Source organism: Mauremys reevesii, linkage group 4 (genome assembly GCF_016161935.1).
Source record: "Mauremys reevesii isolate NIE-2019 linkage group 4, ASM1616193v1, whole genome shotgun sequence".
Taxonomy (NCBI): Eukaryota; Metazoa; Chordata; order Testudines; family Geoemydidae; genus Mauremys; species Mauremys reevesii.
The window spans coordinates 61368871-61392610 of NC_052626.1; the positions used below are offsets into that span (position 1 = coordinate 61368871).

Sequence of the window (23740 nt, forward strand, 5' to 3'; positions counted from 1 at the left end):
GTTTTGTTGTTAGTGGCATTGCCACATGGTTAATGGGCAGGGTTACTTCGCACACAGACTCTCTATATTTTTCAGCTCTCTTTACTCTGTTTGCATTGCAGCTATGATCTCATGTGCAGATGCTGGCATTCTGAGCCCAAGCTACGCCCTAGCTTTGGAATGCTGAAATTACAGCTGAAAATGATTCAGGGGAGAATGTCCATGCTCTCGTCCAGTCAGGATCCTTTATATGTCAACATTGAGGAGGCCAAAGAGACTTCTGGGAGCGACCCTGCCCTGTACACTTCATTTAGAAATTTGGATAGCGGAGAGAACATTGCTGGAGCAGCTGCTGCTGTCACTAGTGACTATCGCTACATCATGAGCCCCTTGTGCCTTGGAAATGACGTTGGAAGTGAAAGGCGTCCCAATGCAGCTGAAGGGGAGGCCAGGAGCCTTCTGCAGGAGCTGGAGTCAGAAGGAGAGAGAAGTTGTTAGCCTGTAAGAAAAAGACGCTCCAGTTCTCTACAATGGGGTGTGTGCAGCTGGATTGCCATGTCACACTGCTTTCTAAAGCCAGTTGGAGGATGTTTTTAAACCGCATGGGTAGCTATAATTAGGGCTACTTCTGTAGCTAGCACCATCTGTGTGGGCTGCTGTTGCGGACAGCTCAGAAAGATCACAAATCATAATAACCCCTTTGACTTTTGGGGGGTAGGATTAAAGGTCAATCGCATCCAATGGGAGTGGGTTCAAAGTTACAGCAACCAATGAGTGTTTGTTTGCTCGGCTAATTCTCATTGGCTGCCACCACAGAGTTGAATGCACATACTAGTCCATCAGTGCTCGCTATTTTTTGGATGCTTTTTCAATTCTGGCTGTGTGAGCTTTGGACCAGTAGATCTGGAAACACTGGCGAATATTTACGCTGTGGTTCAGGACATAGGGGAAGAAAAGCCCCCTTGTGTTCACTCAGCAGTACTGCCTAGACCTGTTGCCTACCTCAGTGGTTCTCAATCTGTGATCTACGGAGCTGCTTACATACGGTGATAAAACAGCCAGTGTTTTTCAAGCAATGACACTTGTTGCTAGAAGTAGCCCCGCCCAAGGCTCTCTTAGAATTTCCAGATGCTTTTGTTGAACAACTAAACTGAAACCAACGAAAATCCAACACCTTTCTCCACCCTGTGCACCTTGTATCTTTAGTTGTCTTCTGTTTGGTATTAACGCAGCCCTGATCAAATGTGCAGCTGTTGTAAAATGAGTTGGTTGGGGCAACCATGCAAGAGGATAGAACCATACTTCACAGGGAAGTAAATCGAGCCCTTGTGCGGGCTGGCAGCAGTGCGGAGAATCCCTCCTCAACAACATAAAGTGGAGAGGAAAGAAACAGCACAGATACAAAATGAAGGCCGGTAACCATGCATTGACTTCAGCAGAAGCAGGATCCAGCATTTGCTTTATTGCTTTATTTTAATCTTCCCCCTTAACTGTCCCTTTCTGATCTTTTTCATGTAACCAAGCACTGTAGGTGCCACTGAAAAGGTGTGGAATTGTTGGGGGCAAAGGGATCAACAAGCAGGGGTGCTGGGACAATTTGTATAGTTGGGGTCTTGAGAGCAATTGAACCAAACTGTAAACCCTGGATATGATGGAAACCACTTCAAGCCAGGCGGTGCTGCTGCACCCCCAGCACCCCTAGTTCTAGCACCTATGTCAATAAGGGGATATCTGTCTAAAAAAAGCAGTCCTCACTATGAAAAAATTTGAGAACCAGGGGCCTTGCTGTTTAGGAGGTCTTCAGGCATCTGCAAAAGATCAACCACATTGGAACATATTCCGTTTATCACTGCAGCCTTCCAGTGCGGGAGAGATACATATTACAGCTCTCTCCTCCCCCCCGAAATCAGCATGTCAGATACGTTATAACTGCAAACAGTCATGTGTCTTGTTTTTTTAAATAATGTAATATTTTAATGTAAATGAGCAAGTGTTTTGTATAGTGGTCCCCAGCACTGCCAGAGGCATGCAGTACACCTTACCCCGGTTGTCTGAATGTTTACAAGACCAGGATCTAGCTCATTTGACTTCCTGTGCCCTGAAGAACTTTGCAGTATCGTGCAACTTGAGCTTCCACATTGCACTCCCCTCACAGCGAATGCTGTAAAATTCAATGTTTATACTTTGAAATGAAGTGCTAAAGATGGGACCAAGCTGCAAAATTCAAATCCAGATCTGGAATACGAATACCCAAACTTTGCCGACTATGATTTCCATTTTACCCGTTGTAGGAGAGGTGCTGATAGCAAAATTCAGAGCCACATTCAAGTCCTAATTTAGAACAAAGTCTGGTGTAGTTGGCGCTGGGGTTTTGAAACTCAAAACAACAATGTCCTAAAGCTACCTCCCAGAAGTCCCACACAATAGACTGCACCATCTTATAGACCAGGAAATGTAGGATTTTTCTTCTCTGTTTAACTGGTATACAGAAAACTCTGGTTATAAGTGAGCAAATAACACATAACAAAGGGTATTGTTTTACCACAGTACCTGTGCAGATATGTACATGTTTATTGTGAGAGCTGAAGGCCACGTTCCCTGCAGCCATTTGGGAAATGGAGATGTACCTATAGAATCTAACTTCTGGAAGCATCTCATTCGTTTTTATTCTTTTTTTAATAATAAAACGTGTACTGTGTCCGAGCCCCAGCCTTGTGTCCACTCCATCTCACAACTGGTGATGTTTTTCTTTAAGGGCTTTCTCATTCAAATGAGGCACTGATAAAATTGGTTGGCCTCATATGTGATTTCCCCCCTCCCCTTCACATAAAAACACAATGAGCCAAATCTTTCTCCTCACCAAGCCTGAGGAGCTGAGCTCAGGGCAGGGGGATTCCTGGGAGTGGGATGGGGATGAAGGAAACTTCCAGCCTTCTTAGACTCCAGAACCTCTCTGTGTCACTACTGCAGGCTTGAGACTGCCACCATCCCTGCTGTGGTGCCCCAGTCTGTGATGGCAAGAGCTGGTGGAGTAACGGATGTTCTAGCCCAGCCGCCTGAGCCTTCCAACTCCACTGGGAAGGAGCTCAGAGGGAGCCCCACTGGGGGATGGTCTATAAAGAATGTCCGTGACTGGGATGTTGGCAGTTGTTCCTAATGGTCAGAGCAGGAGTCAGGCTTTACGGTTCAGGAATCAGAGCCAAGGGTCAGAGGTCAGAAGTCAGAGCCAAGGGGCAGAACTGGGTTACCTAGAGTGAGGCAAGGCAGGAGCAGGGCTAGGAACAAGCAGGTGCAGGAGCCATTGGAAAATGCTTTGAGCAGCCACTGACCTGCTGCTGCTGGGCTAGGAGCCCCCCTGTGGACTCTTCCAACCAATCTGCCAGTTAGGCAGCCTACTGCAGGCCCGCTGTGGAGACTGGCTCTAGCTCTGGCTGTGGCTCTGCTGCAGGACGATTCCTGACAAAGAAGAGCTGGTGCCAAAAGAGGAAGGAGGCTAAAAACAGTCACGGGTGCACTGATACCTTAAGACAGGCCTTGCCCCATGCTCTGAAAGTAGCAGCTGAGTGATTCAGAAGGACAGACTCAGGGAGGACCTTCCATACAGAGAGTACCTGATCAGAGAAGATTGTGCCCCAAATGGGTCCAGGGGATCTTTGGGACGGACAGCAGAGATATCCCAGCCAATCTCAATTGCCTTGCGGGTTGCTCAAATATTTTGGTGTTAGATTGTTAGGGGCTTCATATACTTGGCTTGTTCTTGCTCCCATTAAAGCCATTGGGAGCTTTGCCATTGAATTCCGTGGCAGAGAGATCCGGACCACGCCCAGCAAGACTCTGAGTACTTCTGATTTTGCCATTTCTGCCATCATTTTGGAAGGCTGACTGTCTTCAAAACTGAACCAACTGTTCCCCCTCCTTGCATGGAGCCAGTAGAATAGCGCAGACTCCTCTATAATGGTAGTTTTGCTTGGGCTGCAGCTTCACCATAGCATTCCCTCTGGTGGCAGAGCAGAGCAGTCAGAAGGTTGGACTGCCTGTTCTTACAGAAATGGGAGCTCCACAGGAATCCAGCCTGCAGATTTAAACCTGATCGCACTCCCTCCTACCCCTAAACCTGCCTCAGCAATGGGACCATGACTCTTCTCTCCCCTTATAAGGTCTGCTCAGGCCACTCAGTGGCTGTGGCACTTACAATGCTTTTTGCAAAGTAAATTCTGCCTGGGAGCAGGGACCATACCCTGCTGCATGGTTCTCCCGTCTGTGGAGCTATAGCATACTGGCTATGAAGAGGAGAGAGGCAGCTATGTGGTGAGGATGCTGCTGCTGCATAAATTGCTTTCTCCTCTGTGTATGCATGCCCCCATCCCTTACTGAAGGTCCCTGTATGCGGCACAGGGGGAAGCATATGCCCCTTTAAGGAGGAAAGAGAAAATGTACTATGGTGGTGGCCAGATTTGGGGCCTGTTTACCTAGACACTTTCCCCTTTGGGAAATAATTAAAACCCAGTTATTTAAAATGTTGATTTATTTCTAAATCTCAACAGAATTTCTTAGCCCTGGGTCATCTCACCAAAGGGGAATAACCTCAACCTGTCACCATGCATGATCATTTATTTTATGTTAGCAGCTACAGTTTTGGGCAAGCTGGGATGATTCTTTCACCTTCTTCCTACAGTACCTTCTTGTAACACTTGGGCCAGAATAGGCCCCCTTTTTGAAACATTGTGCTATTGTGTCTAGTAAAGGCGCCTATGGAGCCTTGTAGCACATCCATGATCTCTTGTGCAGCTTGTTTATACATAGGGACTGATCCTGCACTCATTGCAACCTCTCTGACGTCAGTCCTATTGACTTGGATAGAACTGCATGAGTGTAACTAAAGTCAGAATTTGGGCCACAAGTTTGATGGGATAGAATAGATGTTTATTGATGTGGCCGGTCACGTCTGCAATATGAGAATAAACCACTAACCTATGCAAATGAACCATTCTCCCCACCATCGCCACCCCCCCCCTCTTTTTTTTTTTTTTTTGGCATGCACTTAGCCAAGTCTTGCAGGCCTTACTCGGTAAAAGCTCCTACTGAAATCAACCACTGTTTTGCCTGGCTAAAATCTTGAGCTGGTCAAATAATTGAAAAAGCATGTTTGCAAATATATTCCTGAATAAATGATTTGAACTCCATTTGGCTGTTATTCACACTATTCATTTTGTGTCAGTTTTCAGCCAACTGCCAGCATTTGCCAATCGCCAGCGTTTCAAGAGTCCATTGCTGAAGTTTGTTTATAAGCTTTTCTATGACGCTCCTCATCGTTATCTGAGACCCACATTCACGGACTGATCATAATTCGTTAGTCAACATTCATTATGCTCCCGTTTAAAAAAAATAATCGGTTATCCAATCAAAGAACAGAAAAGACAAATGGCCCTGCTTCTCATTTACTTGTTCTCTCAGTGTAAAAGGACCTTAGTGTCAATGAGCATTAAGACTTTAATGACTGTAGGCTTTGAGCCTGACAGTGGTAAAATGTGAAAAATGGCTGTGATTCTGCTTTGGCACAGTCTCCTATTCCATATAGCCTCAATCTTGAGAGACTATAAGATGTTCCATTCCTAAATCTGTATGGGCTGGGGAAATAGGATATTCTCTGCTCTGCCCACAGTACCATTGAAATTGCAGAGGGGCTGTGTATTTAAACACCATTGCCGCTCTCCTGTGTCTAGCAGAGCTTCTCTGACTACTATTCTGAGAGCTTTCCAAACATGGCTACAACTAGCATGTTTCCAACTGTAACATGAAAATGATGAAAATGTTTGGGGGTTTGTTTTTGCAAGCTTCTGTTTTCTAACTGAGAAGTTACTACAAGAAATATTTGATCTTAGGAAATGTGTTGCACCTGCTAATTGAAGTGCTCAGAAATAGGATAGGGATTTAAAGGGGTTGGCCTAGTTTTTTTTAAACCTTTTTAGGGACTGTTGCCAATCTGCTATATGAATGAATGGGAATTAGGAGCAGGAAGGGGATTGGTCTGTATGTGGAAAATCCTGCTGGAAATACACATGATGCTAAATAATGCTCAGAGCATTTCCCCAAAGAAACAAAACTGACAGCTATGAAAGCCTTGAGACAACTCGGAGAGCTCTTAAGAAAACATTCTGTAACTTTAACATAACTAATACACTGGATTCAGCATGTCACTGCACACTTAGCTGACATATAAGACATGGTTTCTGATTGCTACCTTGTTATTAACTGGACAGTAGACTGCTGTGGTGTTTCTCTTGTGTTCAGACTATTATTACATTTATAACTGGTTTTGCCTAGTGGAGCATTGATGGTTCACGGAGCACTTGCTGGTGGTTTGCAGAGAGCTGGTTGGTCACATGAGGGTGGCTCTCCTTGTCTCTAATTGTTAAAAGAAGCTCAAAATAGTTTGGGCTAAATTCTGGGCTGGTGTAAATAGACAGAGCTCCATTGACATCAGCTAAGGAGCTGGCCTATTAAATAAGTATTTTCCTAATACTATTTCTCCATGTAAGCAACTGCTGTAGTTTCCACAAGGATATTCCATAAACATGAAAGGGTGGGGAGGTAGTTTGCACATTTGTGTATGGGAGGGAGATGTACATGGGAGAATTGCTTTACTAAGATCTAGCCTACCCTGTGGAAAAGTTTGAGAACCTCTAATTTTAGAGTATTGAGATAAAAATACAGGGTGCAATATACCTTTCCAAATATAGTCCTTCACTGTGGATACGTTCTTTATTTTTCTTCACATTCTAGTACAATAAAGTGACAATGAGGAGCACATTTCACAACGGGATCCAATTCTACTCAGTTATACTGGTGTAAATCTAGAGTAAAGCAACAGTGAAATTCACCAATTTCATCCGAGTTACTCTGGCTCTACAGCAGTGCAAATGAAAGCAGAATTTGGCTAGCTATGTGCAATATGCCCAGAACAATAAAAAGCATTAATTCGGAGTTTAAATCCACCATTAATGCTCTGCTTACTTACCAATTTGAGCTCTGAAGGTGCTGTAATAGCTCTTCAGTGATCATGGAGCGTATGCCTAAGGTGTAATATGTTACTGAGATAAAAAGTGCAAATTTGAATAAGGGGGACACAATAAATATATGAAGGATCTGAAGTGAATTCCCAGAAAAACATATTTGCCTCTGAGTCATTTAAACATCTTCAAATATAATGGGTCAGATGCTGGCTTCAGCTGTGCTCAGAAGGCCACTGTGTGGTTTTAAAGGTATTATGCCAAATTCTGATCTCAGTTATGCCAATGCAGCTCCATTGAAGTTAATACATTGGGTTGCACATGTGTACCTGAGAGAAGAATTTAATTCGTTACCTGAAATATTTGACGCTGGAAAATATTTCAGGTAATGAATCAAATTCATCTATTGATGAAGTCTATGTGGGACATCACTAAAGTTTCCTGGGACTGTTGCACTGCCAGTGAGCCACGTTTTCTGTTGGCACAAATGGGCAAAACTCCATTTCCACAAGCAGAGAATTTGGCTCAAAGTTTTCTCTTTTTTTCTAACTAAATATACGTAGGCAAACATTCCTAGTATGCTGAATTCTGCAATTTTGAAGTCAGTGAGGCTGCACTACCGTAATTGAGGAAAATAATCTGGCCCATAGAGACTTCTTCTCAGGGTGTATAGTACTTGCACTAGAGAATCATTATGTTACTGAAGCGTGACTTATATAATAGGATCTTTTACAGCCGGCTGATTCTCCTGTCACACTGCTGTAAATAAGGAGTAGCTCCACTGACGTCAGAAGTGATACAATGGTGTAAAACCAACATATGTGAGAGAGGAAATCAAGCCCATAATCTACCATTCAAATAGTCTTCCCTGAAATCACATTCTGACTTCTCTTGTATGAAGAGACCTGTAAGGATCGAATCAGCCTCTTGCTTTTTCACCTAATCAAACTTCATTTAGTATCACTGAGGCCTGATTTTGATATCACATCAGTGTCAATCAGTAGTAATTCCATTCTGTTTCACGTGCGCATATAGCATCAGCAAAGCAACATTCTATAGATGCAGTTGCAGGTCCATAAGCCATTTCAAGGCTGCCTCTGTGACACTGATGATATCCTCCCTATCACCTCTGAATCCTTATTTGGGGCACTGCATTACGATGTGTTTGATGGTTTGGAAGTTCTCACCGCAGTCGCACGAAGGAGAGTCTTTGATTTTCCACTTGTGCACAAAGTAGCCACACATTCCATGGTTTGTTTGGATGAGGTTCAGTGTGGTCCAAAGTCTACGTGGCAGGTTGAAACTGGGAGAGTGGCTTGTTGGGCCTGTGATAATGTGCTTGCTTGAAATGGTGGATGAGGTTCTGATACTTTGCCATGCCCTGGCCAGATCCAAAGACATGAGGTGGTCGCATGGAGTCCATAGTGGTTTTCGTGATTTCAGGTGTTGTTGGGGAATGTTGTCCATAACCTGCCGATGGGAAGTTCCAGATAGTCTTTGTTGGCCCCAGGGGCTACTACCCCTGAATGGATCTTTAATGGCTCCCTAAGGAGCAGATTACTGAAAAAGGTCCACAGTAATTAACTTGCATTGAGTAATTAACTTAACACTGAGAAGGAATTACACAAGCAGTAAAGGATTACATTAAGCACATAACTCCTATGTTAGACATTAAAGAACTATACATTAAGAGCTATACATTCCTCTTAGTGAGTCTCTTTCACAAACATACAAAAACAGGTCCTGTCCTAGCCTCACACAGTTCCTGCTTGGCAAACAGAGAAGGTGGTTACCAAGTCTATGGATGACTTCTTCCCTCCGGGTCTGGTCTTCTCAGCCCTCTGATCTGTCTCGGATTCCCTTGAGGCAAGGCCTTGGCTGCCTGGAAACCCCTCTGGCTCACAGTCCTACTCAAGCCCACAGAGCAGCATTTTGGTTACTCTGTCTAGCAGCTTCTTCAAGTGTCAATTAAGGAATCTCCTCTCCCTTTTCTCTCTCTGCCAGTAATTTACTTTGCTTGATTTTATACTCTTTTTCCTTAAAGGAGTCACATGTCTCAAAAACATGCCCAGTGGGCATGTAGTTATTAATTTTAGCTGATTCATATTTTGGAAGGGGCTGCGGGGTATGGGGTGGTATCGAACAAAGACCATAACACGTTTCCTCACTCATCAATCATTCACTCTGGCTCTCTGTGTGGTGTCCTTGCTGTAGGGTCACTATAACCAGGTCAGCCTGTGCTCCATGCCGGAACTTTATACATGTGTTATAAATGTATTGATAGGTTCAATATCGATTGCACATGCAGGCTTTGCCAGTCTTTTGTCAAATCTGCTTCTGCTTAAAGGGGCCCTGCTCCTAGGGTCCTCTGCAGTTCTTCAGCCATGTTTAAGTCATGTCAAGTTATGCTCACACCATTCATTCAGCACGGCCACACCAATTTGGCACCATCCCAACAGTCTTCAGTGCGTTTAAGATCTTGTGCTGTGGCTATAGCTTGATGGATAGCTGGAGACAGTAGAGATGTTGATCTTAAAGTTCCCATGATGATTCGCATGGTCTGATTCAGCTGTATTGCAGCTTCTCGTCCACATTGGTGCACTGTACTCTGCAACTGAGAACACCAGCCCCACGGCCGATGTTTGTAGCACCAGGGCAATTGATCCCCAGCTTGTTCTCGATAATTTTTGGATCCTACTGATGCGAGTCTTCGCTTTGGAGGCTCCTTTCTTGAGGTGATCGTGAAAGGTGAGTGTGTGGTCAAGAATGGCACCAAGATATGTTGGCTTTGGGTCATAATGCACAGTTTCAATAGTTAAAGTGTTTTATGTGATTCTGTTGTCAATTTGCTCTGATTTTCTTGGATTTGATCTCAGCTGCCACGTTTAAAAATACTCCTCTATGATCTTAAGGTCAGATGTCAGGGTCATGTCAAGTTCTTTAAAGTTATGGGTCTGAATTGCAAGTGCCAAATCATCAGCATATGCAAACTTCTGCACTATCAGGTATATCACTCATGTAAACACTGCAGAATGTCCAAGTGACTACAGAGCCTTGTGGTAACCCATTATTCAAAGAGTGTGGCTTGCTGGTTTGACCTCTGAGGTATGTACGCATTGCTCTGCTGCTAAGCATGATGCTCAGCAGCCAGAGAATGCACAGGCAGGGGATCACTTTGGCCAGTTTTAGTAGCAATCCATCCATGCAGACTGTGTTGTAAGCTGCTGACGGATGAAAGTGGTTTAATTCCAGTGAAGTAAACGGAATTACATCACTGTAAAACTGGTGTGAGTTCAAAATCAGACCTTGAATGGGATCCACGAAGGAACTTAGGGCTGCAAGGCTGAGCACCACAGCGCCTAGCTTTCATGCACCTAAGAAACCACAGGAGCAACACTGTGATCCACAGAGTCTGAGTTAGGCACCTAGGCTCCTTATACAATGAGTAGGGAGAAGTAGGCACCTAAGAATGTGATTCACAAAGCCAGCACATTAGGCGAAGAGATACCGACCAGAGGTCTGTGTGCTAAGCCCCACCCTTCTCTTAAAGGTAGTCTAAGCCTGGGCTGCACAGAGGCACCTCTGCTGGTGATCCATGAACTGTGGAAGGATGGGCGCTTGACCACCTAAGCTGCATGCAGGACCTGAAACAAAAGAGGCAGCAGCGGCACTCCTTTATATTTTTTAGCTTAGTGGCTAACTAGGCTATAGAGTCATTCTAACTCTTTTTTCTGGCTCAGGTAATATTTAAGTTTTCCATTGTTTAATTAAAGTAGAACAACATCAATAGGAGAGATTGAGGGGGCTCTCACATCAGACTATTCCATAGCCTAGTGATGAGGACACTCACCTTAGAGGTGGTAGGGCCTTGTTCAAATCCCTTCTCCTCCTCAGAAGGAGGGGAGACTTGAAGCACATCCTCGATGAGTACATTATCCACTTGACTAAAGGTTCTAAGGGTGCTCTTCCCTCCCACAGCTGTTTTGTGTGAACTTGCCTGAGGGGCCCAATTTGGTAGGTATACTCAGAGACTGCCTACTGGGTTGGGCAGCCAAACACCTATCTTTCCCTGTTTGTGACTTGCTTAGGCAAGAGAGGTGTCCAGGAGCCTAGAGCAACGTTGCAGTGTGCATGCACAGAGGAAAACACTAAGGGTATGTCTATGCTACAGTGACACAGCTGCAGCACTGCAGCTGTTCCACTGTAGTGTAGATACTTCCTACATTGATGGAAAGTTTTTTTCTGTTGATGTAGATAATTCAATTCTCTGAGAGAAGCTAGGTTGATGGAAGAATTCTTCTGTTGAACTAGTTGGGTCTACACTGCATCTACAGTGTGAGTTTGTCAACCTAACTACATCCCTGGTCTACACCTAAAACTTAAGTCTACCTAGTACATTGCTCAGGGCTATGAAAAATTTCAAACCCTGTGAAATGTAGTTAGATTGACCTAACCCCCATTGTGGACACAGCTAGGTCAATGGAAGAATTTGCCCATCAACCTAGCTACCATCTCTCAGTGAGGTGGATTACCTGCAGCAATGGAAATATCCCATCCATCGATTTAGGAGGCATCTACACTACAGCAGCACAGCTGAAGCACCATAGCTGTGCCGCTGTGGTGTAGACATACCTTTAGATGTCTACAGAATTTGGCAACAATCGAGCAGGAATTTTGTGGATCACAGTGGTGCCTAAAAAATGGGACTTAGAAGCCTAAATCCCTTCATGGAACCCACCCCTTATGTCTAGCCTGTTGCTAGATTCATTTTTATTAGCATTAGAAAATCTGCACATTCAAGTGTCCCCACTGACTCTGAGCTTTCATTTAAAAAATACAATGATGGTTTTTACTCAGTAAACCTCTTGTCAATGATCACAGCAACAAAGCATCACCAAATATGTGACTTTACTATGAAAAAAAAGGTGTGTTCTTACCTTGTGGTAACTAATATGTGGTAACTAACATGAGACATAATCTTGATGAAGACAATGCAGTTTATGACTTTCACATGAGTTAACAGGTAAAGGTAAATCCTTCACTCCCCCCAGAGTCTTTACCTTAACCTGCTAATGTATGAAAGCTACAAACTGCCTTGTCTTCACTAGTTTATGTCTGGTGAGCTAACGTGAGGTAAAACACATCATTTTTTATAGTGAAGATGCACCCAAAGAGTAAACAGCATGATGCCAACTTTCTTCCTGAGATGGTTACGGGCACAGTCAATCCTGCTGGGATTTTGAACCCATGGTTTCAGAGATCATAGGGGGTTCAAAACTGAGACTTAAACCTGCTCTGCCATAAACTCTGGCATAAAACTTTAAAGTATTTATCCACAAAGAATACATACTTACAGTTGCTGAAATTCAATTTTAAAACATTTTGGGCCAAATTCTGTCTTTGGTTAGGAACATGGGAATTGTCATAACAGATACTTCAGAGGAGGGTGCAAGAAACCTTGTAATCGACAATTATGGCATAATATGATCCCAGGCTGTTAGTGGTTGGTTTATGCCCTGAAGAAAAAAAAATTATTTAAATGTTTATCCCATCATAGAATCACAGAATATCAGGGTTGGAAGGGACCTCAGGAGGTCATCTAGCCCAACCCCCTGCTCAAAGCAGGACCAATCCCCAACTAAATAATCCCAGTCAGGGCTTTGTCAAGCCTGACCTTAACAACCTCTCATATACCAGAAGTCAGTGGGGTGGCACTGATTTCACTGAGAACAGAATTTGGCCTCCAGTTTTCAAATCTTTCACATTTCATTATTTACATTCCTCACAAATATGCCTGTAAAAGAATTTAAAATTGGGCCTTTTAAAAAAATAGATGTTAATTTAATGGTCCATAGATATAGAAGCAAAATCCTTCGCAACATTTGCCACAGGTTGTTTTGCTTTTGAACCTGCCTTCAGGCTTGTTTTTGTCCTTCCAATCTTTCTATCCCTAAAATCCCATTTAACAATTTCTGTGTAATCTGAACACCTTCCTCTGGGCCATGCTCTCCTCTGTTACGTAAACTGCAACCTTGTTACTTCAGTGAGGAAGCACCAGTATAAGTGAGGGGAAAAATGGCTTTCATTGGGCCTGATCCAATGCCTATTAAAGTAAATGGAAAGATTCCCATTGACTTCAGTGGGCTTTCAAATCAGGGCCTTTAAGCTGTTCTGATGGGAGGCTGTTCAAGACCAGATGGAGTGTTCATCATTGTGACTGATCAAATAACTTTCCCATACTAATCTAATTGTACTGTTTTGTCTATACAGATCGCCCACTTCTTGGTTCAACATAGTAGAGTGCATGCTGTCCAAGCCAGTTTTACCATCTGAATGCTTTAATCTGTATAATAAGTTTGTTTGAGACTAGTAGTAATAACAATAACACTGTTAACATATATAGAGAGAGAGTTAAGTATCAAGATTAATTGTGAAGAAGATGTAATAATCTGTTGTTAGAGAGAAAACCCTGTTCTCCGTATTCATGGAATGTTCAATCAAGGAGATTTCCAATGGCATTAATTTGAATTCTGCTCTGTTACTCTATTGCCTTCTATGGAGCTACAGGGTGTAACAGAGAGCAGAATTTGCCATTCTGTTTTGCATTAACCTTTTTGCATGCAAAGCCTAGAGAGACAGCCATATATAAACTATTAAAGAACTCATTTATATGGTCACCACCGAAATAGGGAAGGAAAAGCAGTAATTACCAAACACATTCTACAACTGTCACTTTTTATTCTTTGCAGCTTTTGCTGGTTATTTGTCTTTCAGGATGTTTGTAGGTGGATGAGGTAATATCTTTTATTGGACCATCTTCTACTGGTGAAAGAGACAAGTATTCAAGCTCCACAGAGCTCTTCTTCAGGTCTTTGTGGTGCTCAAAAATGTCTCTCTTTCACCCCAACAGAGATTGGCCAAATAAAAGATATTACCTCACCCACCTTGTCTCCCTCCTATCTTGGGACCAACACGGCTACAGCAACACTACAAACAACATCTGAGTCCCTCACAATTGTTAATTTATCTCCACATCACCCCTGTGGGTGTATGATGCAGGGCTCCAGACCTCTTATTATTTTAAAATATGAATATTATAGAATTAAAAATATTTTCTGTAAAATAATTTTTCACAAATCTGAGAAATCAGCACACACAAAAAAAAGCATTTACAGCAATTATTTCTAGCAACAAGCCAGCAGTTTTTGACTGCAAGCAGAGGTCAGCTAGGAGCATGAAAATAATATACACTGATATGTATGTAGGCAATTTTAGTGCAAAAAGAAGCTAACAGATGCAAATATAAATACTTCTACATTATTTTACTGATAGCTCCTTCAAACTAGCTCTCCAGTGTGTCTGCTCATTGCCTTTGGAAGAAAAGCAAAGTGTGAGGGAAATGTTTACATTTTTGCCTGTTTTGCTGCCCTTAAACAATGAAATGCTGTCTCTGTGCGCCTTTGACAAAGAAAGAGCTCACTGTGAGGATCAGAAATCTCAGGCTCTGCTGAAATTGTGTTCAACACACATCCTGGCTGCAAACAAAGACTGGCTCATCCAAATGTACCAGTCTGCATAAGATGCTACAGGAAGCATGTGTCACCAGAGGAACATTCAAAGAGCCATTCTCTTGGGTTACTACCAAAATGCCAGTAAAGTAAGTTAACTGCCTCCAAGCTTCTATAAATGGGCTGCAAAAGTTTTTCTGAAAAATTACATCTACACCAACGAAGAGAGTGCTCAGAGGCAGAAGCAGCCATAGCTGTAAAGAAGAAAAGCTGCCAGCCAGGCACTGGGAATGCCCCCAGTGGCATGCATGTGGTATTTACAACAGCAAAGAGCTGCATGCTGGAAGCCTGCACAATCAGTCAAGGCAATTACGATCTAGGACTCAGGAGCCAGTGTTTAAAAAAAAAAAAAAAAAAGCACATTTGGAGCCAGCCATTTTATGTCAGCATCTTTCACACATTACAAGACACCGCCACATATAATCCTAAACAAATATTCAGATGCTTTTCATGAGTTCCTGAATGGTGAGAGGACGAGGTACAGATCAAAAAATCCAGGGCAGCTGAGAAAGAAGATGCCTGTAGCCCAGATTTTCACAGACAAAATCTCTCACCGACACCGATGTAATTCTACCCATTTCATTGGAGATGCACTAATATAACTGAGAGCTCACTTTGCCCTGTTTCTCTTTTTTCAATAGACAAAGCGGTATATTTGCCCATCTGTTTGTGCGGCACAGTGTGAATAGGAATGTGCACAGCTCTTAGGACAGTGCTTGTCAGGGAACTGCTGGTGGTGGTGCGGCGAAGCCGAGGAAAACTTATGTATTGCTTTTTGGAGTGCGTCGGTCTATGTATAGAAAATAATGGTAAAGCAATTTTTAAAAAACGGCAACAGTGAAGCAGATTTAATTTAAAGGGCATCTGGTGTGAAAGCGGAATGATTGGCTTGGAATTCCTCCAGACTATGAGGCATTGAAAGTCATTGCAATACTTTACTGGTTAGGCAATTTTTCATTGATCTCAGAATCTTAGCCAGTTCTCTCCATGTCACCATGGAATAATGATCTCCCTGCAGGTAACATGCCTGCAAGCAAACATGAATTTTTATAGAGTTGCGTTATTATTTATTCTGATAAGGAAAGAATGTTTCACCCACAAATGTAAGATTCATCATTTATGTTAACTAAAGGGTAGTATGATGGGATATCTGTGGTATATTATCCCTCTCTCTTGCTTTTCAGAAAGCAACAGAATATTTGGCTGATGCCCCTTCTACTGGAAAAAGGACAGGCGATTGGGATTGGAAGGTCCTATGGCAGTTGGGGAAAGTCAGTTGGAGAACAAGGGGAAAACTGATCTGTGGGGGAAAGTGCTAAATACAACTGAAAAAGGGGAAAAGACAAACCCAATGGAGATGTAAAGCGTCCCTTTGGGAATGGGGTGACTGGCAAAAAATAGTGGGCACTGCTTGGAGATTTGTTTTATTGTTGCCTCAGGGAACAGTCAGGTTTAGTCAAATAATAAGGGACGATTGTGCCTGTTAGGGCAGGGGTGGGGAACTTTTTTTTCTATCAGGGGCCACTGACCCACAGAAAAAATCAGTTGCAGGCCACACACAGCCCCGCAGGGGAGCGGGCATGGAGGGTTGGGGCTTCCCCTAGGCTCTGGGATTGGAGCAGGGGATTGGAGTGTGGGAGGGGGTGAGGGCTCTGGCTGGGGATGCAGGCTCTGGAGTGAGGCTGGGGATGAAAGGTTTGGGGTGCAGGAGGGGGCTCTGGGCTGGGGGTTGGAGTGTGGGGTCTGGGAGGCAGTTAGGATGTGGGAGGGGGTTCTGACCTGGGGCCAGGTGTTTGGGGTGCGGGCGGCACTTATCTCAGACAGTTCCCAGTCAGTGGTGCTAAGGCAGGCTCCCTCTCTGCCAGGGCTCCGTGCTACTCCCAGAAGGTCCCGCCATGTCCAGCCCCTAGGTGGAGGGGGACGGGGGGCTCTGCATGGTGTATGCTGCCTGCACCCACAGGTATCGCCCCCACAGCTCCCATTTGCTACAGTTCCCGGCTAATGGGAGCTGCGGAGCCAGTGCTGGCAGCAGGGGTAGTGCAGAGCTTCCCTGATCGCTCCCATGCCTAGCGGCTGCAGGGACATACCAGTCATTTCCGGGAGCTGACCCAACTTTTAATGGCCTGGCAACCCTGTGCTCATGGCTCCAGCCCTGCCTGGGGGCACCGACACTTGGGGCTTCCAGCCTATGGCGTGAAGGGTTGCTGGATGAAATGACTCAGTGGCATGGATCTGGCCCACGGGCTGTATGTTCCTCACCCCTGTGTTAGGGACTCCCACGGCAGGAGCCCTGTTGAGTCATGCCACCACAGAGGGAGTTTCCAGAGGATTTGTGCTTCAGGTAGGCACAGTCCCTCCAGGAACAAGCCAGTACAAAGGGGAAGTGAACTCACTAATCCCCTCCCTCTTGGTAGTGCTACATGTGGTCCCCTCTGTGGGCAGCCAGCTCCACTTTTGACCAGTGTATGAGGGGCCAAGTAGTTCTGTCTCCCCTTTGCCTTCTATAGGGTGGCTAGCACCACAGGGAACACTAGCTGGGGGCAATCCCTGTGCTCAGAGGAGTTCAGGAACTGCTGTTGTCCCTGACCTCTGTGCTAGGGTAGGGGGAGAGGGTCACTTGTGAAAGGGGAAGGCTCCTTGCATCCTTTCTTCTCCTTGGGCAACCATGCTAGGCCACGTGAGTTAATTTCTACAAAAACAGAAAAAGCTGGAGTTTATATTGGGAACCTCAAGTCGGGCAAAAGAGGATTTGTGATGTCACAGCAATGAGAGACGTCTTTCTCACACATCACTAGTGCCTGGGACCATCTCTACTAGCTGGTCAGGGAAACCCACAGGATAAAAGAGCGTTGACAGCCTTGCAGACTCCCACAGGGAATGCTCTGGGGAACTATGGATTGTTGAGTCTATGAACAACACAACAAAACCCTTTTGTGTGTAAGGTAGGAAACCCAAATAGTTGTTAGTGTTCTCACATTTGATTAATTATGTATTAATTTCTAATGTAGTTTTGTCCTACTTTTCCCTTTACTGTCACATGTGTACAGTTCTTTGTTCAAAAAAGCAGAGAATGGGACAAGAGGTCTACTTTTTTGTCCCATTGTCCTATCAACCTTCCTGGTCCCCCACCAAAACCCTTTCCATGACAACCCCACTCGTTTCCTAGCACTTTGCTTTGAAAATCTGATCAGCCTACAGAGGGAAGGGGGACAAGGGTGGGAATGGGCAGTGAAGGGGTTGGTGAGGACTGTGGGCTTTGGTACAAGCTTATTTTGGGCATCACCCTGGCTTCAATCTATCTGAAGCTCAAAAGCTTGTCTCTCACCAACGGAAATATCTTTTATTGGTCCAATAAAAGATATGACCTCGCTCACCTTGTCTCGCCAATATCCTGGGACCAACATGGCTCCAACACTGCAAACATCAATTTATCTCTGAATTTCTAGAATTGAGGTTCCCAGGACTGAATGCAGTTTTCTAGGAACCTTTTCACCAGAGCAGTATAAAGACCTTCCCTTCTCTGAGATGGGATTCTTCTGCCTTTACAAACCAAAACCATGTTGCCTTCTTTTGCAGCCATATTGCATTGCAAGCTCATTTCTAATATGTTGTCTATGATTGACCCTAATTTTTTTCAGCGTTGCTGCTTTCCAAGTGTCTCCTTCTCAATAAATATTTGTGACTTATTTTATTCCCCCTGTATGTCTTAGCTTGCATTTGTCCAATTGAAATATTTCTGTCCATAATTCTAACCTTTTTAGGTCCCTTTGTATTACTTCTCTTTCCTTTCTCGTGTTTGCAGTTCCTCCCAATTTAGTATCATCTGCAAATTTAATACATGTGCTATTTCCTCCATTCTTCTTGATAACCAAAGAATTTGTTAATTAAAATTGGATCTAACATCTATCTCTTGTGGAACTGGGCCTCATTTACATTAAAGATGCAATTGTGTCAAGGAGCTGGTTAAAACATGCTTAGCCCTTAACCTGGTTACAAACAAGGTTTCAATTTACAGTGTAGATATAGTTAAACCCTCTAAAAATTTAGCCTTCAAAACTTTCTAACCAGGCTAAAGCCCACCAAGAAGCCTCCAGGATGGCAGCCTGATTGCAAAACCCAGTGAAGGTCCAATCTACACTATAACTTTCAACCATGTTTAGAAATGGTTTATGTGAAAGCTCTGTTGTAGCCACATTCCCTGAAACAGTTGTTTTTCTGGTGTAGACCTACGGACATTTTTTCTATAATGCCTATGTGATTTAGGCACCTAAGGCCACATCTACACTACAAAATGTGGTTGATGCTGTTGCATCAGTGTACAGCTGCTAAAGTTTGTATATCACTTGGGCGTATGCATACTTGGCTGCTTGTGTCAACACTGTGCTAACACATCAGGACTGCTTATGTCAATATAAAGTGCACCATGGATGGGTAGGTATGCCAGTGTGCCATGCCACACAATCTGGCACACCTTTTGGGAAATTTTTACAATGTGTTTGTGGAATAGAAATTACTTGCCCAGAGATTTCTGGGAGCTAGGGGTCAAGTTCCCAGCATGGAACTTTCTCCATCCCATAATGCCAACCATATCCCACAATTTTTGCACTTTAAAAAAAAAATCTCACAGACTTGCGTGGCACTTTTTGGTGTCTGACAGAAGCATGGAGCACAAAAAGCTCTGTGTTATTCTCATGAACATGGCAAATACAGGATGCATGAATATCCTGTATTTTCAGACCCACAGGAAGTGCCACAATAGCCAGGGACACGAGAATGTCTTCAAAGAAAGTTTACTGAGGGACATAGCAGAAAAAAATGTCAAGGTTGCTGGTGGTGTTGGACCAGCTGCAGATGGTGAAGCGCCGCATCTGGTCCCGAGAAATGAGTAGCTGACTTGTCACATGATCACATCATAATGCAGGTTTGGGATGACAAGCAGTGGTTGCAGAACTTTTGGATGCAAAAGGCCACATGCCTGGATCTGTGTGCTTGCCTCAGCCCTCCAGCACAGGGACACCAGAATGAGAGCTACACTGACAGTGGAGAAGCAAGTGGTGGTCGCACTGTGGAAACTTGCAATGCTGGTTTGCTACCAGTCAGTGGGAAATCCACAGTGGGGGCTGTTATTATGCAAGTGTGTAGGGCCATTGTCTCCAGCTACACAGGACTGTGACTCAGCTATGTGCAGGATATAGTGGATGGATCTGCAGCAATGGGATTTCTGAACTAAGGAGGGGCAATAGCACGCATATCCCTACTGGTACCAGCCCACCTTGCCACCACGTACATCAACAGAGAGGGCTACTTTTCTACGGTTATGCAAGCATTGGAGGATCACTGTAGATGCTTCACCGATATCGGTGTGGGCTGGTCAGGGAAGGTGCATGCTGTTTACATCTTTAAGCGCACAGGCTTGTTCAGAAAGCTGTAAACTGGAATATTCTTTTCTGACTGGCAGATTACCATTGGTGATCTTGAAATGGGAGAGCCCACCCCTTGCTCCTTTGGCTCATGAAGCCATACAATAGCCACCTTGACAGCATGAAGGAAAGATTCAACTACTGGCTCAACTGGTGCAGAATGACAATTGAATGTGCTTTTGGTAGACTGAAGGGATGCTGCCAGGATTTACTCACAAGATTAGATCTCATTGAGAAAAATATCAAGGCCCTACCAAATTCATGGCCATGAAAAACGTGTCACTGACTGTGAAATCTGGTCTCCCCCTGTGAAATTTGGTCTTTTGTGTGCTTTTACCCATACTATACAGATTTCATGGGGGAGACCAGCGTTTCTCAAATGAGGGTCCTGGCCCAAGAAGGAGTTGCAGGGGGGGCCGCAAGGTTATTTTAGGGGGGGTCACAGTGTTGCCCCCTTTACTTCTGTGTTGCCTTCAGAGCTGGGCGGCTGGAGAGCGGCAGCTGTTGGCCAAGTGCCCAGCTGTGAAGGCAGCGCCCCACCAGCAGCAGCACAGAAGCGTGACAATACCATACCATGCCATCCTTACTTCTGCGCTGCTGCCTTCAGAGCTAGGCAGGCAGAGCGTGGTGGCTGCTGATTGAGGGTCCAGTTCTGCAGGCAACAGCACAGAAGTAAGGGTGGCAACACCATACCATGCCATCCTTACTTCTGCACTGCTGCTGATGGCAGCTCTGCCTTTAGAGCTGGGCTCCCAGCCAGCAGCCACCGCTCTCCAGCTGCCCAGCTCTGAAGGCAGTGCCACCGCCAGCAGCAGTGCAGAAGTAAGGCTAGCAGTACAGCAACCCCCCTACAATAACTTTGCAACTCCCCCCCACAACTCCTTTTTGGGTCAGGATCCCTACAATTACAACACCTTGAAATTTCAGATTTAAATAGCTGAAATCATGAAATTTATGATTTTTAAAATCCTCTGACCATGAAATTGACCAAAATGGACCATGAATTTGGTAGGGCCCTAGTTATAGCTACATTTTGTGTCCTGCATAATATCTGTGAGGCAAAGTGGGAAAAGCTGCCACAAAGGTGGATGGCAGAGGTGGAACAGTTCTCTACTGACTTTAAACAACCAGACATAAGGACCATTACAAGAGCCAGTCTGTTTACTTGCTGTGTCGGCAGGTTCGGCCAACCGCAGCTCGCCATCCCAGGCCAATGAGGGTGGCGGGAAGCGGCGCGGGTGAGGGATGTGCTGGCCCTGGCTTTCTGCCACCCCCATTGGCCTGGGATGGTGAACCGCGGTCAGTGGGAGCCACGATCAGCCAAACCTGCCGACGTGGCAGGTAAACAAACTGGCCCGGACTGCCAGGGTGCTTCCCCTGGTGAGCCACATGCCAGAGGTTGCTGATCCCTGGGCTAGACTGTGGTGGAGTTGCAAATAGACCCTACCTAGCTCATGGCATGGCTGGAGTCCCTGCTCATGTCTTCCCCCTCTCTCCTTCTCCTCACAGTTCTTGGCAGGGATCTCTTTCTCAGGCTCCTCCAAGGAATCCAGAGGTGTCCATGGGGTGCTGGTTTTAAAAAGTTAAGAGATTCCTCAGAAATATCACATATCTGATAAATGTACGTGAGGTACAACATAAAGCTGTCGTTCTCTTGCAAAGCCCCAGCTAGTCTGCTTTGTGGCAGTCTATCCACTGCTCAGCATCAGCATCCTGATTCCTTACTCCCTTAAACTGGTTTCTGCAATTGATAATAGAGTCCCGGATCAGGCTGCTGGTCTTCTGGAATGTTCATCCCTCTGTTCTGTAAAGCAGCATCTCGAATTCAGGTGCCACAAATCTACATGGAAGTGCCAGCCCAGGGGACGTGAATGAGACACCAGGAGACTCCTCTGTCATCTGCAGCTTTAGCAGGGGTGTCGTGCCCGTTCCTGGGGTGCAGTGCAGAGGTTGGGCTTTCGGGGGGGAGTGGCGCTCGGGTAGATCCAGGGGGCTGGCGCTCCAGGGAAGGGCAGAGTGGGGGGTTACTATGCCAGGCACGGTGAGAGGCTCAGAGGGGGATGACTTGAGGCCTTCAGGTACCTGGAACATGAAGGCACCTGCTCAGCACGCCCGGTCCATCGGCTCGGCCCACGGCTTCGGCAGCTCCCGCCAGCTCGTCTCACACCGAGCCTGGTCTCGCCTCCCCCTCCTTACCCGGCAGGCGACCACGTGACAGGGCTAGGACGTTATTTGGGGGCAGGACATGCCGGTGAAGGAGAGAATCACGTGAGCCCTACAGGGAACCAATGAGGAACGAGTTCTGTTTGGCCCACGCGAGAACAGCGTGTTTCCCTCGCGCAAGGGAGGGGCAGGAAGGGCGTGGTCAAGAGAAGGAACGGAAAATACGTGTACTGGTCACACAGCCAATCAGGAGGGCGCTTGTGCGGCCGTCGCGAGGCCCGCTTGCTTTGCCTGCCTGCTGGGGCCTGTCTCACCTCAGTGCGCGCGCCAAACATCGCCTGCTTCCAGGCTGCTGCCTCGCGCCGGAAGGCTCAGCTCCCACGGTGTGGGGGCGGGCCCACCAGGCGAGGGGGGTGAGAGCACGTGACAAGGCCGACAGCCAATGAGAGAAGAGGCTGCGCGTGGCACGCGAAGGCCTCAGGAGCTGAGAGCTGAGCTCGTGGGTTGCGGTGTGGCCCTGCGCCGCGTGGAACTGGCGGCGGGAAGCAGGTAGGAACTCGGAGCGCGCGATGGGATCCGCCCGGCATTTTCGCCCCCATTTTGAAGTTTTATTCGAGGAGGTAGGAGTGTCACGTGAGCTGAGCGGCCCAATCACACGGGATCGCTCTCCCCTGCGCCTGCCGGCGGCGGCTCGGCCTCCCATTCTCGGGGGCGCTTTTGAGGCGAGAGCGAGGTGGGCGACTCCCCGGGCGGTGGTAGGGGGCGCGGTGAGGGAGCGGCGATTCCCGCGCAGGTTGGACCCCTCCTCAGCCCCCGGGAAACGGATACCGCGAGCACGCGAACAGCAGGCGCAGGGCGGGGCGTGAGAGCGACCACGTGACCGAGCCCCGCTGCTGGGGGGCGGAAGGGAGTTCGGGGCAGAGTCGAGAGACAGACCGTAGCCGCACCGCCGCCGGCTGCATCCGGGCACCAGCGCGGGGAGCGCGGCCTGACCTAGCCCCGCTCCGGGAGGCGGCTGCGATTCTCCGCTGGCTGCGCAAGGAGCGATCCTAAGCGCGCGCGGGAGTCTGAAGGGTTTGTGCTGCGGCGAGGCCGGTACCTCGCCAGGAGCCGCCTTGCTGCTGTCGATGTCCCCGTCGAGCAGATGGGACCCCGAGTTTACAGCCTCCCCGAGAAGCGCAGGGCGCCCTGCTCCGCACGGGCTGGGTGGCTGCGGGAGCGCGAAGCGCTGAGGCTTCATCTCCACGGGGTTCGGGGCTGCGGATGAGAGGGGCGAGTTGAGGATCTAGGGAGCTTCGGGCTTAAACCAGTCCCTTTGGCTTATCTCGGTCACAGTCTGAGCTATACAGATCTCCTTGGGCCTCCGGTGCTGCTGGAGCCCTAACAGGTGAAACCACAGCAGTGTGTCAGTGTGCAAAGCCTCCATGGTCAACAGCGAACGCCCCCCTCAGAAATCTGTCCTGAAGATCACCGAGCTGGCATGCTGCTGCGAACTGAAACCACACACACATGGCAGGGAACAAGGACATCTCTAGTTTCAGGCATAACAGGGCCACATCTCCTCTTGTACGTTGTATGTGTATGTGGCATCCTGTATGTA

The 23740-nt window shown here is 46.3% G+C and overlaps 2 protein-coding genes and 1 long non-coding RNA gene across 10 annotated transcripts in view; 2 read left to right on the forward strand and 1 right to left on the reverse strand.

The window, feature by feature from the left end:
• The window catches only part of TYRO3 (TYRO3 protein tyrosine kinase), a 54725-nt gene extending 49563 nt beyond the window's left edge, over nucleotides 1-5162 (forward strand). For both annotated transcript variants that reach the window (XM_039538141.1, XM_039538142.1), the window contains one exon: nucleotides 102-5162. In XM_039538141.1, the coding sequence (XP_039394075.1) occupies nucleotides 102-477 (376 nt within the window). In that variant the 3' untranslated portion in view covers nucleotides 478-5162. The remainder of the gene's footprint in view (nucleotides 1-101) is intronic.
• On the reverse strand, nucleotides 315-22374 carry LOC120404993. Its single transcript, XR_005598302.1, has 3 exons — nucleotides 21425-22374; nucleotides 12344-12505; nucleotides 315-447 (listed from the first exon to the last, which is right to left on the reverse strand). It is a non-coding gene; the product is annotated as an uncharacterized LOC120404993 (long non-coding RNA).
• Nucleotides 22375-22541: 167 nt separating this feature from the next.
• The window catches only part of MGA (MAX dimerization protein MGA), a 90363-nt gene continuing 89164 nt past the window's right edge, over nucleotides 22542-23740 (forward strand). For 5 of the 7 annotated variants that reach the window (XM_039538135.1, XM_039538136.1, XM_039538138.1 and 2 more), the window contains exon 1: nucleotides 22543-22689. The gene's annotated coding sequence lies outside the window, so the exon portion shown is untranslated. Of the gene's footprint in view, nucleotides 22690-23740 lie in introns of all 7 variants that reach the window. The other 2 variants (XM_039538132.1, XM_039538134.1) reach the window with 1 other exon arrangement.